The sequence below is a fragment of the Tasmannia lanceolata genome, unplaced genomic scaffold, assembly GCF_043159265.1.
Source record: "Tasmannia lanceolata isolate RefF3 unplaced genomic scaffold, GAP_Taslan_0.1 ptg000006l, whole genome shotgun sequence".
NCBI classification, from domain to species: Eukaryota; Viridiplantae; Streptophyta; class Magnoliopsida; order Canellales; family Winteraceae; genus Tasmannia; species Tasmannia lanceolata.
The window spans coordinates 9,343,348-9,362,468 of record NW_027518683.1 but is presented as its reverse complement, the minus strand read 5'-3'; the positions used below and the strand labels follow the sequence as shown (position 1 = coordinate 9,362,468).

The 19,121-nt window shown below is 38.8% G+C and overlaps 1 protein-coding gene across 1 annotated transcript; it reads right to left on the bottom strand.

Annotated features, from left to right (window-relative positions):
* Positions 1–1,383: 1,383 nt before the first annotated feature.
* On the bottom strand, positions 1,384–18,245 carry LOC143879588 (translation initiation factor IF3-2, chloroplastic-like). The gene is made up of 9 exons (XM_077382044.1): positions 17,733–18,245; positions 14,675–14,714; positions 14,519–14,578; positions 14,258–14,310; positions 12,964–13,019; positions 12,803–12,836; positions 3,447–3,519; positions 3,256–3,348; positions 1,384–1,708 (listed from the first exon to the last, which is right to left on the bottom strand). Exons 1-9 carry the CDS (start codon positions 18,038–18,040, stop codon positions 1,568–1,570), a joined length of 858 nt encoding a protein of 285 aa, XP_077238159.1. The 5' UTR covers positions 18,041–18,245; the 3' UTR covers positions 1,384–1,567.
* Between the last annotated feature and the right edge of the window lie 876 nt (positions 18,246–19,121).

Here is a 19,121-nt window from a genome sequence, read left to right as displayed (position 1 = left end):
GTGTGTTTGAACCAACAATGGGCCGATCATCCAATTGGGTTCATTCTCGATCGGCCACCATCTTTTTAGCATTTCCCTCGTAGTATTATCACTCATCAGGTAAACAATATCCACTCCCATGTTTTTTAATAGTAACACTCCTTTTCTGTACCTTTTGGATTGCTAAAGGCTGTTGCCATTCCTGATAGCTGAAAAGGTACCCATACGTCATAACAGTAGTCTTTAGAAAACAAAGGAGTGACACTATCAAAAGAAGGGAGAGTTAGCATTATTACCGGGATTTGCTAGGGACCATTGCGGAAGTCATTTCTGGCATTTCGTGGGCAGGCTGTTGCATGAGAGATCAGCCACCTCATCAATAAGACAAAATCTGTTGAAAAGTAAACCTATGTGGCTGCTCTCTCATGCAACAGCCGACCGCGAAATGCCCTCTGTGATGGTCCCTAGCAAATCCCATTATTACCATATATTATCATTAGAGGAAATGATATTTTCACCCCCTTTCTGACTTTCTCTGCATTTCCACCGCTTTTGAGTGCCCCCATTTTTGTTCTTGCTTTTTTTTTTTTTTTTTTTTGAAAAATGAAGTTATTTCCATGAACAGATAAAAAAAAGGAGTATGATATTGAGCTATTATTGGGAAAAGACAAATAAAAGGTTGTCAATACTGGAAAGGGGGTGGATATATCTTTAATCTATTATTAGGAGAAAATATTCAATAGCACAGGTATAACTTCTTACTCCACTTGGACCTTATTTCCTTACAAAGCCTCTCTCGTGTAGCTGAAACAGAGGCTTAGAAAGGAGCCCACCAAGAACAAGCCCTGACACAGACACACCATAGTAAGCTCGGAAAGGAGCCCAACACACTACACCATATTTCTTTGTTGGCATTTGGCCAATCATGTGTGCAATTCGAAATGCAAGATCAAATTTACGAGATTTGAGGGTTTTTTTTTAAAGAATTTCCAAATTACATGCCGTATATGAACAGATTTTTTATATGCAGTTTTAGCCCAGACCTAATCAAAGAGTGTGGCCGGACCCCTAATGAGGCTGGGTCGCCGGAACCGGATCAGGATCCGGTCCCACGTTAATCTATAGAGCGACAATGGTGGCTGTCCTAATCAAAGAGATTGGATGTAGTTGTCTTGAGACTTTTGCCTCCCATACAATGGTTGCAGGCTCATTGATACCATACAAAACTATAGGACCCACCTTAATCTATAGAGCTACAATGACACTTATTGGATCATCCTAACCATCCAATAAATGGATTTTTAACCATTCAATTAGGAGTTGTTTATTTTAAACCGTCTATGTGAAGCAATTGATCCAAGCATTTACTACTAAGAAACATCTGATGAGTGAAAGTCAAGAAAATGATGGCTAATGCGGAAAGTAACACTTAATCCGGTTAACTAATATGTTGAGGTCAAGGGGAGCCCATTGTATTACAATACTTTGTACAAAATGAGCTGTTGAAATCTAGTAGAAGATAGTATAAATGAAGATTACCTGCTCTCATGGTACAATCTTAAAACCCTCCTTACAGTTCATGGCTTCATCAAACACCAGCGGAAACTTCAGTTACTGGTTTCTCCTTTTTCTTTGGTTGTTCCTGAGCTTTTGGTGGAGCTGCTTTATTGGGGATCAAAACAATAAAGATGCTCTTATCTCTGAAGCTTTTACTCTCCTCTGTTGCAAGCTGCAAAATGCCAGATAAAAAACAAATGAACGAATGGGAAATATAAATGCAGAGTGTTATTCATCATTGAAGCAACTTCTGTCATGTCTATTGATAGCGGGAAAATCTCAGCCCCTACAGCCATTTTTGAATTTTCTGTTGTTTTTTATTATTTTGCAGAGTGATATATTCACCCCCCTTTCGTACTTGGGCCACACCCATTATAGTGTAAAAAGAGTAGTCCCAAATACGCTAGAAGGGGGTGTCCCAAGTACGAAAAGGGGGTGAAAATACCATTTCCCATTATTATTATTTTGTTAATAAATCTTTTGTCATTTCAGAAAAATATGCAATTCGGTGAATTTGAGCCTTATTTCAGTAACGAGAAATCATTCCTGTCTGTGATTTGAGTCCTATAGATAGTTTCTAAGATATGAGGCTTCTCTTTCGCATGGAGAAAGATTTTTAAGATCCTTTCATGCAAACTAAGGGCATGTTTGCCAACCACGAAAAAAAAATCATGGAACATTTGTTTACCAAAGGTGAGAGAAGGGTGAGCTGAGAGAGAGAGAGAGAGAGAGAGAGAGAGAGAGAGAGAGATTGATTTCGGAGAGCATGTGATAGGGTTGCTAAACAAATTAAAAAAAAAATAATCGCGAGAGCATGTGATAGGGGTTGATAAACAAATAAAAAAAATCGAGAGGAGAGCATGTTATAGGCATGCGATAGAGTGGGTAAACAAACAAACAAAATCGCCCCTCTCAGCTTGGGTAAACAAATATTACATGAATTTTTTTCGTAGTTGAAAAACATGCTCTCACTGTGATTAGCTATCCAACTTAAATGTATATACTATGGACTACCCTTTATATGACAGTTGCTCAAATAACAATCATGGCAGGGATGTCCAGATACTGGCTTCAAATTGCTCCGAGTTTCTAATAAAATTCTGGCTTCTACAACAGTTGTTCCTTTTGCTGGTTGAAAATGCTAACATGCACATCCATTTTCCTATTGAAAAAAAATGTTCTAACTTCTAAGTGTCATATGTGAGATTTTTGCAGCAATCTATTTCAACATTTAACATTTCCATATAAGGACACACCTCCAGTAAAATTGACCTTTGATCACAGATCAGGCGTGGACGTATGAACCTGTTTATTTTTTTTATTTTTTTTCTGAAAAGATCACTATATTGAAAGAAAGATTACCAGTACACTTCAGGGGTAAGGGCGTCCCCAGATACAAGGACTCTCTACGTGCTCCCAAATCTGTTTACTTGATTATAAGCAACATGTAAAACCTCACTGAAACACACTTGTTTTCGTAGGTAAGCTGGGATTGAAAGCCTTTTGCCAATAGAGCAAGAGGCTCAACCCCATCATTGAAACACACAAAGGGTGTCGTCATAAGTTTCATGAGAATGATTATAAAGTACAATAATATTTTCAAAGAAAATCAAATGATACAGGGAGCATAAGTAAATAAGACTCAAAAATCAAATGCCTATGTGTGTATGTGTGTGTGTGTGTGTATCTTAGTTTGTGAGAAAAGGGTATAGTCCATACCTCTCCAATGTCATTCTGAAATCGCTTGACAAGTTCAATAGCAATATTCCTAAATTCATTTTCACGGCCCTTCAAGTTTGCTACGATTTTAACCTGCAGGAATTGGCTTGAGGGTCTCAGTCTGACCATAACCAAAGAAAAAGAGGCTAGATATAGCCATTTTACAAGGATATGAGAAAGTTATAAGCGACCTTGTCCCCATCTTTGAGAAACTTCTGAGCAGCTCTCAGTCTCACAGAGTAATCATGAGAATCGATGTTGTACCTATTAATGTGAGCAAGAGAATTTATAACATTAATTAGAAATATATTTTCACCTTAACAATAATATAAGCCTAGTTATAAAATGATATGCTGAGATCATTATTTAATTTCTAGCACATTTATCCAACCCCAAAGAAGGGAATAGATAAATCAAGAAGCCAGATCTGAAAAGACGAAGAAATGGAATTTCAATTCTTTCTTTCTTTTTAAATTGACAATATATTCATATACTGAGATCATTACAAGCAGAGGGGACCAGGAGTCCCCCTGTGTACAGAATATGAAAGGCATAGAACAGATTGTTATGCCAAAACGGAAACCTACTGTGTCTGCAAAAAGACATTACATATCCACAAAATAGCTAAAACTTCATCAAAGACCTACTTTATCCTCACCCAATCATTCATAAAACATATCAGATACCCATTCACCCTAGCAAGATAGAGATTAATAGAGGATAATTCCTCGAGTTGCCATGGAATTTCAATCCTTTGTGTCCAAGAATATCTGCTATATGGTTACCCACCCAACAGGTTGCCAGTCCTTTTTTAGGAAACGGTAGTGGTACGAAGCTTTATTGAATAGATGTGAAAAAGGAAATTTCAGCTGGGGTATAGATTAGCCACCCACCGCACCGCTGAGCGGGAGGCTGTCCGCAACATCATTGGCGCAATGGGGATGTCCAAGATGAAAATATGTGAGTTACAGTTACAAATTTCTATGATCAAATCTCCACGACCCCGGGCCCCAATATCCTTTACCAACATGATCGTAAACCACACCTACAATGCCCACAGGCCCCTGATTGCCAAAGAGGGAAAGCCAAAATTGAGCTTCAGGGAGTTGGAGGGTGGACGAACCCACTTGACTTAGTTTTCTCTTTTCTCTGCAAACTCTTTTCCTCTTTTCTTTGCAAACTCTATCTCTAATGATTGTATCACAATTGCAAAATAGAACTTGGGTAGAATAAGACTTTTGATCTCGTCTAAATTCTTTCCTTGCACTCACCCATGGAAAAATAAGGCTTTTGATCTCACCTACAATTTGAAAGATAAAATATTCTCTGCCCCCAATCGTACTAAAATTCTTCTCCAACCCAATAGCCCACGTCACCGCAGAAGTTATTATCCACTAAGAAGTAGCCCCTTCTCGCCAAGGTGAGGACAATGCCATTGGTCCAAGAGGATTGAAGAGGTAAAAGCACACAAAATTCCAAAGAGTCAAAGAATGTGACTCCACACCTCTCTAACCAGTATCCACCATACAATGAATGAAGATGTGCTTGCAAGATTCATAGGCCACCCTAGGACAACACACATCTATTCACCAAGTGGCACTTCGTTCGCTTAAGAATATTCAGCATATTGATCTACTCGTGTGCAACCATCCAACAAGCACTTTGGATTTTGGGTGGGGTACTAGCCACCCAGAAATGTGACTAATGGAAGATAGTTTAGCACTCCTCACCAAACTAAAGAATAACGATTGGACGGAGAACTCCCCCATAGGTTTCCAACCAAAAGTCGCCAACCCACAATGAAAGAGGACACAAAGATATTATGTAATCGACCAAGGAGATGGACTTAGGGGGCAATCTCCTCATCCTTTAAGTTAAGACAACAAACCCAAAAAAAATCTTTTTCGATTATCACCCAAGAGAAAAGAAGGTTTTTTTTGCCTTTTTTACAAATGACAAAAATATATTAAAATCATACGAAGAATACATGCATGTGGGACCAGTAGTCCCCCAAGTATTACAATGTATGAAGACCTGGAACTATAAAGACCTGAAAACAAAAAAGGAAAACTATAAAGCCAACGATTGACCCTCCCAACCGTCTTCCAGCTCCTCCCAAAAACAACTCTGAAATCATCAAGTCCCAGCCACCTTCCAAAGTATTCTTTCCTTCTCCATTCATTATAGATGTAGTCACCTCTGGAAAAATTCAGGAAGTTTTGCTAAGTCCATTGCGGGCCTCCACCAAAATCTTGGTGACCGATGAAGCCTCTATTCCTTTAGGGAACTTCTTGTTCACCCATCCTCAAAATGGCCCCCTAGTATATTTGTCTAGACCTGGAACTGCTAATTGATCAACACAATATATGCTTCCTCCTAATTGTTTATGCATATTGCATTCATAGTCCCTTCCCTCCATCAGATCATAGGGTGCTTGATTCCTCTGAATCTCATTGCCAACCCAACCCCGCAGAGCTCGACTAAAAGGAGCATTTTCCAAGTTCGTCCAGTAGATTTTGAAGGTGGGTAATCGGCAGAACCATGAAAACCGCATCCGGATTTCTTCCAGTTTCAATTTTTTCCTCCAGATGAGAAATAGCCGCCTCCCTCGAAAATTCCCATAGTCTCTTCCGCCTACGCCTTTCCTCTAGTAATTTTCCAGAGATCTCTTGATGCGTGAGGTCGTTGATGGAGGCTCTCCTTTCGTCATAAATCATCCTTCTCATCCTGTGAAGAATTTTTTCCAGCACCATGATCTCCATGAACAACTTTCTCTTGTGCCCCCTGGGCATGAGTATGATTCCTGCTGTAGGGGATCTTGTTCTTCCATTTTTACTTAGATGTGAACGATACCCATGAAACCCTGCGAATTCCAGTCAGTGCGTATTATAATTTGTGTCGCCACCATAAGACCACTGACCTGAACCCAGGTGTCCCAACCCGAACTTCTTTTGCAGTTACAATTAATTAATACTTTTGGCGAGTCATCCCATCCGAGGGAACCTTCTCGCCTTCCAAAGATGAGGTTTGAAAGCAATTGCATGGGTCAGAGATTTAGAGATAACTTACGCATTTTCCAAAATAGAAATCCCCCTGCCCAATGTGAACTGCTTGTTGTTCACATTGGACAGTGAAAAGAAGGCTTTTCACTACCATGATCTGTCTACCCAATGTGAACTGCTTGTTGTTCTCCTACCCTTGCACTCTGGCTTAGAATGGTGTTGCAGAAAGAAAACACTTTCACATTACTGAGGTTGGTATCTCCTAATGCTCCCCTCAGCTTAGAGGGGTTTTACACTACTTCTCACAATATTAAAATGCTGCTCTAACCAATGCTGCAACAGGTATTGGCTTTTTAGAAGATGACAGAAAATATACCAGATTACTCCTCTCTAAGATCATTGGACAGTTTAGAGAGGAGTAATCTCATATATTTTCTATCATCTTCTAAAAAGGCCAATGACAGTGGCAAACATAGTTTTCTCCAAGGTCGTAGCATGCATATTCGTTGAATATAGCACTGATTATAAAGGGCATCAGTGTTATCCATCATCTTGCAAGTTCTGAACTCACGCATGTTACTTTTGATGAGCTTCATTTTATGATCACCGTGGTTTTAAATTCAACTGGAACAGACACAAAATGATGAAAATGTTTCCATTTCCATCTCTACTGAAACACATACCAAAATAGAAATCCTTACTATACTAAAAGCGAGAATCCTATATTTTTCGGCACGTTCTTTCCTTCTATTGTCGTATGCGTCCCCCTTACTTTCCGTAAAACTACCACGCATGTCCTTTTTCACTACTTCGGTTTTCGTCATTTCCGCTTCTCATATGCCCCTCGCACATGCGTCCAAAAAAAAAAACGCCAGCTGTCTCCTTTTTTGGTAATTTTTCTACTTTGCTTTCATTTTTTTGTAATTGTCATATTTTGCTACCCGTTTCCGTATTTTTTGTCGTCATTTCTCTACTTTACTGCCATGTTGCCGTAATTTTTCATTTAAAACTTAGTACCCGCATCATTATTATATATTGCTAATATTTATTGCTACCCAGCTTTGCAAAAATCATACTTCTGCCAATCTTTGCAGTTTGCACCACATCCAGGATAAAACAAATGTGTCAAAAAGTCAACAAGCATAAATGGGTTAACAACACATGATCGCATGCAATTGAAAAGGATGGGTTCACGAAGGTGGCTAGCAAATCCCTATACAAACAAAAAAAACACTTAACAAATCTGTGAAGCTATTATTTATTGCTACCCACCTTTGCACAAATCTTACTTCTGCCAATCTTTGCAGTTTACACGACGTCAACGATCAGACAAATGTCTCAAAAAGTCAACAAACATAAATGGGCTAACATCACATGATCGCATGCAATTGCAAAGGATGGGTTGGCGAAGGTGACTAGCAAATCCCTGTACGAACAAAACAACAACCTTACAAAATATGTCTAAAATCCGGGTGACCCCGGCTCTACCAGGCCCGTACAGGCCGGGTGCGGGTCCAAGCTTAGTTACCCGTAAAATTTTCCGGTTCAATTTGACCCGTACCCGTTCGGGCCGGGTCAATCCCGGCCTGGCTCGGCCGTTTTCCAGGTCTATGCCCTACGATCCAAAAGCATACGCCCATCAGAACCATCCATTTCCGTTGACAGGCCTACAACCAAATCTTATCCTAAATTTCTCAGTTATATTTCAAAATAAAATACACACTAAACTTCTGCAGCTATAAATCGGAATTACATGATGGAAATTTCTACAGACCGGACCGTTGGGATCATCCTAGGGAAATGATTTTTGGGGCACAACCTATGTACATTGTGGCCCATACGGCCCAACAAAAACAGTGGTGCTTCCATTGTTTGGGTGATCCAAACCGTTCATTTGTTGGGCCCTGAAGTAAAATAGTCTGTGCCTTGAAAATCTTCTCCATAGGTTGATCCTGACCCTCCGATCTGCTCAGGTCTAATTCCTCTGATAAAAAATAGCACGTACATTTCTATGTTATGGTTTTCATATTTTTGCTATTTTGGTACTAAATTGACTTTTAAAATTTTATTTTACTTGATAAATGGTACGGGGCATATTAGTATTATTTATGTTTATGGAAAATCAATAAGGTTGACAAAAGGCCATGTTTGGATTCCATGATATCAAACCTTATCTGATTGCTAAGTTTCAGAGTTGTTAGGCTTATTTCAATTAGAGAAGTGTACAAAACGAGTACAGCCATTAACTCATTACTGTAGTGTGGGAGTGCAATATATAATTTTCCTTCTATTATTCAGGTTCAATAGAAAGCTTGTATTAGAATCAACTTATTTTATATTGCCAATTCTCTATCTCTATCACCTTATTTTCATTACTTGACAACTTATGTTATTTAGTTGGAAAATGGAAAATTTCTATAAAATCAGTTTTCTATGCTATCCGAAATTTTATTGTAAAATACCTTAGTTGACGCACGTGCAATGCACGTGCGTTTTTACTAGTACTTATCAAAGCCAAAACTGTAAGTGTATAAGTGGTATACTGTACTCGGTGTTTAAAAACGCGGATGCGGGTCAAAATGCAACCAAGAAAAGTCCTTGACAACTCGGCGCGGAAGAGGCTGAGTACTCGGTTGACGTGGTCATAAGTCGGGATAGTCGAAGGAGTTTTTATTTACTCTATACGGCAAAACACAAAATGCGGCTAAGGGAAAGGAGAGTCGACTCGGGGGAGTCCATGATGATGCGGGGGAGTTTTAAAACTATGATTGTACTAGTATGTGTCACCTAATAGTAATTATATAAATTACATGTGAAATGTAGTTTATGTACTATGTATAAATATTTATATGATTTACATGTGAAATAAGATATGTACTAAATTATCAGCCATGCACGACAACGTATGTCACTAGGTGTTCGATGTTTTTGAATGACTGATTTGCTTGTGTGATGGTTTCTAAATGTGTAGTTGTGCTTATTCTAGCATTTCCAAAAGTTCCATCTTAAAATTCTATTGTTTGCATATGTTTCCATACGCTTCCGATATTTTATAGGATTTGCACCGAAATTTTCAATTGAAATCGAAACATTTCAGTTAAACCAAATCTGAAACCGAAATTTAAAACCCTGCCTACTAAGGGTCTAGCCATCACAATACCAGCTACTACTTCAATGCCTACTTCCTCTTCATCACTTGTGGTGCGTAACGACTCAGGTGTTATAGAGCCTCTGAGAAGCACTATACTCGTCAGTATAAACACAAACAAGCCCTGAATGTACAAGTTAAGAGTGTCACCAATCAAGCCATCTTCTTTAGTTGAAATCGTGATAGTGAAAAAGTGGATTGATTCCATGCAAGAGGTAACTTGCTTCACATTAAAATGGAAGTTTGGAAGTAGTGGCTCGTCCCAACAATAAGAATGTTGTGGGATGTTAATGGGTGAAAAAGATAAAATAAAAAATCTGACAAAACAGTAGATATATACAATTTTATATATCTACTCTCAGATTTTACAAAATCTGAAAAAAATATATTGTATTCTAGTTGTACATTCTTATCTATGGTCCTTGCCCCTTTCAATGTCTTACTCAGATGTGGGGCGGCTGTTGTATTCCTTCTCCTTTTAATTTAATCCCTCATCTTACAAAAAAAAAAACAGTAAATATATACAATTTTACAGTTTTGTGCAACCGTAAAATCCCTACCAAGTTGAAAGGAAAGTTTTATAAGACAGCTGTGAGGCCAGCCATGCTATACGGCTCAGAATGTTGGCCACCAAGAAGCAGCATGTGCATAAGATGAGTGTAGCGGAGATGCGAATGCTTAGATGGATGAGCGGCCACACAAGGCTAGATAGAATTAAAAATGAAGACATTCGTAAAAAGGTGGGGGTGGCTCCAATTGAGGAGAAGATGAGAGAGCACCGCTTAAGATGGATTGGACATATCCAACGTAGGTCTTTGGATGCTCCGGTGAGAAGAGGCGACTCGTGCCGAATTGATGGAGTAAAAAGAGGTAGGGGCAGACTGAAAACAACTTGGGTAGAAACATTGAGGAAAGACTTGATAGCTAGGAACATAACAGACAACATGCCCTTGGATAGGATAGAATGGAAGAAAACGATTCATTTAGCCGACCGCAACTAGTTTGAGACAAAGGCTTTGTTGAGTTGAGTTGAGTTCAGTTGAGATATATACAATTTTATCTACTTGCAAAAATAAAAGTAGATAAGACAAGTAACCAACTTGGTCTTGACTATGATGAATCTTTCAATCATATAGTAAAGGAATCCTACAATGAAATTAATTCCGGAAGCTTGACTCAAATGAAAGTAAATGGAGATTTTACTGACTTGGTACGGAAAAAATCGGATTTGAATAATAATTCAAGAGAAAGGTAAAATGAGCTCTAGTCAAAAATGTTGATGATTGGCTCTGAGGATTTTTTAAACGATGGATGGATGTGGAAAATGCATCTGTTTTGATACCATGAATAAGCTCTCGCAATCCAGTGTATAGGAGAGAGAATGAGTGTGAACGATGAAGAGAAGAGACAAGAAGAGAACCCCAAGCAATTCTTGGGGTTTTTTGTTCGATTCCCTTAATGCCTTCTACAATCTCTAATCCGTCACTTATATACATAATAGAGAGTCAAATAATTAGAATACTCCCACTGATTAAGAGGCACAGCATAATGACACTATGTATACAACATATTATCATGTGACTTATCCGCTATTTCTAACAATACCTAGATATTTATATGAATAAGGTCTCATATATAGGATTGTAGATACGAGTGGACTTTCCAAAATTTAGGGACATAGATATGATCTTGTATAGTGTGAACTGACATATGTAATGGATTAGTAAAATATTGTGTTGGGGAAGTGGGATCTCATATCATGTGATACAACACAAGACATAAAAGTAAGAAAGTTCAGAGTTTAGACCATCTAACATTTTTAACCTAGAAAAAGGATTTAGTAATACACAGATTATAGCATCTATAACACATACTCAAAGTTGAGACATTGCAAATATGCTATTCTAACAAAGGATAGGTAGCATCATGGTTTCAAATCTTCCCCGCATCATCGTGGAATCCCCCGAGTCGACTCCTTTTTACCGTGGCCGTGTTCTTGTCCGAGCCCGCATTTTGCCCTACAAAGTCAATCAAAACTCTTTTGAATACCTCGAGTTATGACCACATCAATCGAGTACTAAGCTTCCTCAGCCGAGTACTCGACCATGTCGTGCCGAGTCGACTAGGATTTGCTTTGGCTGCATGTTGACTCGTATCTGCATTTTGAAACACTGGGTAACATACTGAATTTGACAAAAATACCATATATTTGACGCATGATAGTTAATTCGACAAACAAAAGTACCCATGGAATACCAGTTACGAGTATTGGTGACATATAGAGGTGGGCATGGTGCTTTGGGGCTATTCAAGTAGCTAGATGTCATCAAAAGGCCACTCTTAGAATATCATTAGGTGGGTGAGAACAATGTAGCGGTTTCCATGAAGACTTCCTATTGAGGGGAGTCTAGATTTCTGCTATTCAAAGGAAGTTTCTTATGAAAATCTTCATCAGGAGATCATCAAGAAGGCTGATGTTCTTGCTAAAATGATCTCTTGTTTGTCCTTGCCTATTAGTACAAGGCTCCCTTTAGCTGAGTGTTTTCTTCCTTTTTATTTCTGTTTTGTGGATCGATGTTTCCAGATTTCCTTTCTCCTTGTTTTGGCTCTGTACGTTCTTTTTCTTTTAATATAAGTGACCAGAAAAGGGAAAAAAAGGTGAATTGCAATAGCTTTAAAAATACATTTTCTACATTTATTAGATGCTCTGGCATCTTTATATGGACTAAACAACGTTAATACGGTGATATGCATCTTCTTAACTCCAAATGCAAGTGATAATTCATAAACCATGTCAGTCATACAAGAAGAATATTGACAACCAAGGAAGCTATAACTAATCTGCAGGCTATCAACAAATTTTTGAAGTCGCATGCTACTTACCCATTTCAAACTTTGTACGAAATATTAATTCTAACTGATGCAATCTATTCTGCATTAAAGAAATTAACAAGTAACAACTAGGTGGCTAGCTAAGCCTTTCCAAGGTTCAAACTTTCTAGATGCAGTGGCACCAGGTCTCTTCTCCTTTAAACACAGCCACCTAATAAAACACATCTTACCAATTCAACCAATACTAAATATGAAAGTGGGTTGGAAGTGCATTTGTGATTTATGATTCAATCCCCAGCACATATTGAAGCAGCAAAGTGAAGCAAGAAAAAAATTAGCACATTCCAAATGTCATGCATACATAGGAAGTTAATTACGTTTATTAAATAGAATCAGAAAAGGCTATCAAACAGTTTTATTCAAGATATATCACTGGTTAGAACTTGGGCTAAGTTCCACCAGATGATTAGTCAGACACTAAGGAGAAGAAGGGAATACCGGACAGTATGGGCAATAGTCACTTATGAAAGTTCAATTAAAGAAGAATGAAATGCCCAAATCTTACCCCATTTTGACCTCTTTGATATCCATACGGCTTGCTGCATGTTAAGGAGGTATATAAGTGGGTACTGTTTTGTCATATGTAAAGTACTATAGCTTTCTTGAGAAAATAGAAAGTATTCCAAGACAATAAATAAAAACCACAAGGGAATACAGGACATTCACCAGCAGTTCTCTTCTGCTGCTCCCTTTTTTTCTTTTGCTGTTCATACCTGTATTTGCTGTGACAGAAGGAAAACCACATGTTTAGCTGCTACTTTTCTGGATAAAATAATTCCGCATGCCAATAGAGAAACGAACAATAATAAAACTCTTAAAGAGCAAACAAAAATTCTGACAGCTAAATCTTCAAAGAAAAAAAAAGTGTGGAGATAAATGTGAAAACTCCCATCTGACCGTTTAACCCAGTTAATCATTCAGCCCATGATAAAATAGTTCAATGTGGAGGAATGAGCATGTATATGGGTCATAGCACACAGAGAAAAAGGGTAGAAGTTACATAATGACCCCTATTGGATTTTTTTGGAAGGTATGACCTTATTGGATTGTCATGTTACAAACTGATTGAGACTTGCATATATATCAAGTGAATCCAAATGATGGATAACCTAATTATGTAACACCATACAATAAGCTTTCCTATGAATTGTAATGCATGATTGCCAGACTTAGCTATCATCCATTTGCTCAAAGAAAAAAAGAGAGACAAATGACCTCTTAAACTTTTGGATGCATGACCCATAGACTGCTTTAAATATACAATACCAAATCATATAAGACTAGCATCAAATTATCATAATTAACAATCATATTTCCAGAAACTTTTGGCACATGTTAAACATAGAAAATGCTCAATCAATAAATCTTGAATGATCATTTGGTAACTTTCATTTATTTTAAATGTTTTCCTAAAGCAACAGTGAATGAATATTCAAAACTATAAGCAGAGTAATATTTAATAGCAGAAAAGTGAGCCTTTGTGGCTGCTCTGACATGCGACAGAGCATCTACGAAATGCCTTTCGCAGTGGATGCTAGCAAATCCCTAATAGCAAATATAGAATAACTTGTACTTCTACTTGTCACCCCACAACTCTTTAATGATCATTTGGTAACTTTCATTTTTTTTAAATGTTCTCCTAAAGCAACAGTGAATGAATATTCAAAACTATAAGCAAAGTAATATTTAATAGCAGGAGATTTGCTAGGGTCCATCGCAAAAGGCATTTCGCAGATGCTCTGTCGCATGTCAGAGCAGCCACCTCGTGAATAAAGACAAAATCTGCAGAAAAGTGAGCCTTTGTGGCTGCTCTGACATGCAACAGAGCATCTGCGAAATGCCTTTCACAATGGACGCTAGCAAATCCCTAATAGCAGATATGGAATAACTTGTACTTCTACTTGTCACCCCACAACTCTTTTGCCATTCAACGGAAAAAAAGAAAAAGAATAACTTGTACTTGTAATCCATAATTTTGACGACTGGAGGATCTGCGTCCGGGGATAATATCACCTGCACACTCACAGCACTCAAATGTTAAACAGATATGTCTTCTTATGTATTGATCACAAATTATTCAGTGAGTTTTATGACAAGATTTTAAAAAGCAATCTATTCAACATTATATGAAAACCTATATGTTCAAATCTGTTCTATCCAAATGACATATATCAGGACCATAAAGTATGGTTTAAACAGAAATGCTTTAGAAAAGACATACAAGATCAAGTTCAGCATCTTCTGCCATTCTAATGGCTTCACTTTTTGACACCACCCCAATCTGCAAAAGAGAACAACAGTAGCTTGCTAAAAAATAGAAATCTCATTACCGAAATATTGAAATCACAAGGATAAGAGTTAAAAGAAAAGGACTAACCATATTCTGTTGTCCATCTATTAGCCTTACAGAAGGTGACCTATTTCAAATGAACATGAGAATGAGACTTAGATCCGGGATAAAGGAATTTAAAGCATGGTAGGATAATTTCAAAGACAAGACAAGCATGCTTATAACCATAGTTACAAAGTTTGGATAATGGAATTATTTGGCACGGTAAATTTACAAAACAAATTGAGTAATGTTTGGAAGTGCTCAGAAAAATTCAGAAAAAAATGTAATGTTTAGTTTCTATTTACTACTACAAAAAAAAAAAAAAAATATATATATATATATATATATATATATATATATATATATGAGGTTTTCTAAAATCAAGCGGCAAAGGAGCCGCTTGAAACTACTCGGGATCTGATTGGTTGGCACAGGGTGAGATGGCGGATGACATGTCACTTTTAATCTCTCCCTTTGCAATGCAGCTCCTTAAAAATTGCTCTCGTAGTTCATACATAAATTTCACCTCTTGAACTCAATGCCTTCCTCCATCTCGCAAACACAGCACTAGTTGGATGGATCCAGATAAATCTGTCGAGCCACCTCTCGATCATCACAGATGGACACTTGGAAATTTGACAGAGCACGAAAAAACCCAACTCCTGCCTGAGATTGAGGAAGAACTCTCCGTGCTCACACCAAATTTTAGGAACCCTCGAGTCCAAAGGATACCACCGCCTCAAGCAAAAAGAAAAAAGGAAGAAACAAACAGAAGTCCAAAGTTCTCCTGCACCAAGATATGGACGAGGATGAGCTTACCTTCAACTCCCACCTAAACCAAGAATGCACCATTCGCTTGCAGAGGTTGAAGGAAGCCCTCCTCATCGGAAATCAATACCCAGAGCCAGAAATCACCATTACAATAGAAAAGGAGGATGGGTTTGAAACCAAGCTTTCAGATGAGAAGCCCATGAAGGCAATGGTAAGAACTATCACACCCTCCCATCTCATCCTCCATCTACTGCGTTCAGTGAAACTTCAATTTCATCCACCCAGACCTAAGAATACGCACCTAGAGGCTAAAAACTGTACACTCCCCCAGAAAATCATTACAAGAGCCAGGAACCACCTTTTCAGACCTGAAAACTAGCTCTCAAAACCAGAAAGTCTACTTTCCAGATCTGTCAAAACATGATCAGAAAGCTAAATCACAAGAAAAACACCATAGCCAGAAAAAGGAAAGTCCAGAAAAAAAAAGAATAAAAGACAACTACCTTGATCAATCCCTTCAGAGCTCAGAAAAGGAAAACTTGGTGATAGAATAGAAGGAAAAGGAAGTTTCAAAAGACAGCTTCCTGAAAGCCTCCTTTATTGGAAAAAAGGAATCTGAAAACGACCGGCCAGCTTCCACTTCAGCGCTGGATCTCATATCACCAGAGGATAAAAGAAAATAGTAAGGTGCTGGTCAACAAGACCAAGGGAAGCTTTCACAAAATTAGAAATCTATCGGCCACCATTTGCTCTTCCGACCTTGGGGAAAATCTCGAATGGGCAAAAATGAAAAAAAGATAATAGGAACGCTAAATACCCTCCAAGCGCCGGTTACAACGAAAAAGGACTAATTAAAGTTTCATTTCCCGCCAGCCCCCATTCAAACATTCTCAAACGCTAGGAGGAACAGAACCCCCACGTGGAGGTATCCACCCGGGAAACATCCATGATCCCGAATCTGGCTAAGAAATGGACTCATCCACCAACCAAAGAAATGGAACCACTTGCTTGAGACAAACTCTGGCCACTCCCCAAGCACAAAACCCGACTTCATTACCCCTTCAAAAGAGGAAGAAGAAGAATCATAAGTGATCTTCAATGAATGGGAGGTTGGGGGGCAAAATCAAATGGGCAAATTGTCTAGTTGGCTACTTCTTAGGTAGACGGCCATACTTCATAGCCCTCAGGCGCCACCTCGCAAGGAAATGAAGCCTAGAAGGAGAGCTTCAGCTCTTAGTTTTGTAACTCAAGGGTATCGAGCAATTTGAACTCTTAGGTTTAGTGTTCTGCTTTTGTCTATCCTGAGTTTTTGGATCTCCCTCTCTCATGTGTTTTGAGTTAGGGATGGTGTCTTGTACCCAGTGTTTAAAAACGCGGATGTGACGCAAAACGCGGCCAAGAAAAATCCTTGTCGACTCAGTGCGTACGCGGTCAAGAATGCGGTTGACGCGGCCTTAACTCAAGAGAGTCAAAGGATTTTTTGTTGACTCCGTTATGCAAAATGCGGAATGCGGATGTGGTGCAACGCGGAGCGCAGCCAAGAAAAATCCTTGTCGACTCGGGCGATTTCTGTATCGTGTCAACAAGTTTTTAAACATTGCTTGTACCTATGAATGTAATATCTTTTTCTTTATCTAATAAGCCAGTAGGGGACCTCGCCAAACCTCGGCTTACCTACCAAAAACTAAAATTTCCTCTTGATCAAAAGGACATTGTGAGCAATTCTAGTATCTCCTTCCAGCATATTAGGAGATCGGCTGGATAAGTTAGCTAGAAGCAGGGCTCATTTGGAATCCTTGGAGCAATACGATTTTCTCCCTACTTGACCTTTTTGACCTTTTTGCTCGAGCCTTTTAGGTTGTTCGTACTTTTTCATTTCTTTTTCTCTTTGCATTTTTTGACCATCTAGGTCTTTTAAATGAATTTTTCATTCCTTGATGCACGGCTCTAATCTTCACCTCATTGGAGTCCGTGACCCCAATGGGACCTAAGAACGCCCAAATAGTTTCTCCTCTCTCATTCCTAAGCTGGTCTCCTACTCCCGTCGGTCCAGGATTCCCCAAGCTTCCCAAGCTTGAACCATCAAAATTTAGCTTAAGATAACTACTACAAGGTGGGCTCCCATACTTGGAGACATCACCGCCCTCAACTCCCCAACACCTCTGACCATCAACGCCATAGATTATAAGCTGACACAAACCTGAAGGTCCCCACAATCTTATCCGAATATTCTTCCACATCACATAAACCAGCTCCACAAATTCCCATCTAAACCAAATTCTAATTCTAACAATTCAAAAAGAGGAGATTAATTCATAATTCTAGAGTTTACCTGACACTAGAAATATCGAGAGCGGGATCAAGGTCGGACTCAGCCCGTCGTGTTTCTCTTTCTCTGGATCGCCTCGAATCTCCCTGGTTCGGACGGATTCCCCCACCGAACCTCGCGGTTATTGAACTCCGCGGCGTAGAGGCGGAAACCGATCGAACACAATAGATGGAGGTGAAATTAGGGTTATTGAGGAGACGGATTCTGCAAATGCATAGCTTGGAATCGATGGGAGATTGTGATGATGGTGTTGCTGTTGTTCTTCTTCTTCTTAAGGTGGGTTTCAACGGAAAGCTGGTAATCCCAGCCATGCCCTAAAGATGGGGAAAAAGATGTCTTAATCTCCTACTAAAATAAGTTGGGTGATTTCTCAGTGTGCATGTCGATTGGGGAGGTGGAAAAAGGAGGGAGAAAAAGATCTCGTATTACAAGAAGTGAGGAGTGCCATTTGGAACAGGGGTGAGAGAGTGCTCGCTCCACCTTATCCACACTGGGGAGTGAGGACATCTCTTCTTCTTCATGAATTGGATCTTTTGGGCTCCAGATAATCCTATCCGTTGATCTGGTACCATCATGATTTTGTTCTATTGATGTTCGTCCAACCATGATCGAATGGTCCTAGAGCCTTGAGACGACCCATTAGACGTAAGAACAATGGTCCCGATCATCATTAAGATGTGCAGTATGTACTGTGGATTCTTGCCCATTCGTGTCCTAAATTTAGTGATAGAAATTCTTGGATTGTCCTAGTTGGATATGTTGTTCTTGTGATTGGTTATCCTAGTTAAATAAGTTTATCTTCAACTTATCTTGTCGGTCGTCGTCCCCCATTTTTTTTTCCGATGAAAACCGGTTAGTACATTAGGTCCCACCTTTGGTTGACCTGAACCGTCTATTTTTTAACCCTTTGTATATTGAGTAGACGGTTCTGATCAATCGGGGATACATTGTGCCATATTAGTTTATACTAGTAAACACGCACGCGCAATGGGCGTGCATGAACAAAGGATTATCATCTGTAAATTATTTTTTGGGAACAATCAATTTATATTGTGGCCTATTAAATGGACGGTTTAGATCATCGTATGGTGTAGGCCGTAAAATATTCAGTACAATTTTAATTTTTTTTTATAGGTAAGTTGGGGTTTTGCAGGGACCCCTACCGGCTTATTTAAAAATACTTCATTACATTGGCTTACACCATATATATTCTAGCAATAATTTTGTGACAAAGCTTGCAAACCAAAAACATATTTCTTACACTCCCTATTTAAAAAAAAAAAAAACAGTACCGTATAACTTACACCATAGGATGATCCAAACCGTCCAATTGATGGGCCACATCGTAGATAGGGTGTTCCCAAAATACACATTTCCATGAGATGACCCTAG

Excerpts from the sequence above, each read along its gene's own strand:
- LOC143879588 (XM_077382044.1), bottom strand. The coding sequence starts at position 18,040 with ATGGCTGGGATTACCAGCTTTCCGTTGAAACCCACCTTAAGAAGAAGA. Across the intron at positions 12,837-12,963 it reads GCAGCAGAAGAGAACTGCTG|CAAGCCGTATGGATATCAAA; the intron begins GTGAATGTCCTG and ends CTTAACATGCAG. Across the intron at positions 1,709-3,255 it reads TTCAGAATGACATTGGAGAG|CTTGCAACAGAGGAGAGTAA; the intron begins GTATGGACTATA and ends GGCATTTTGCAG.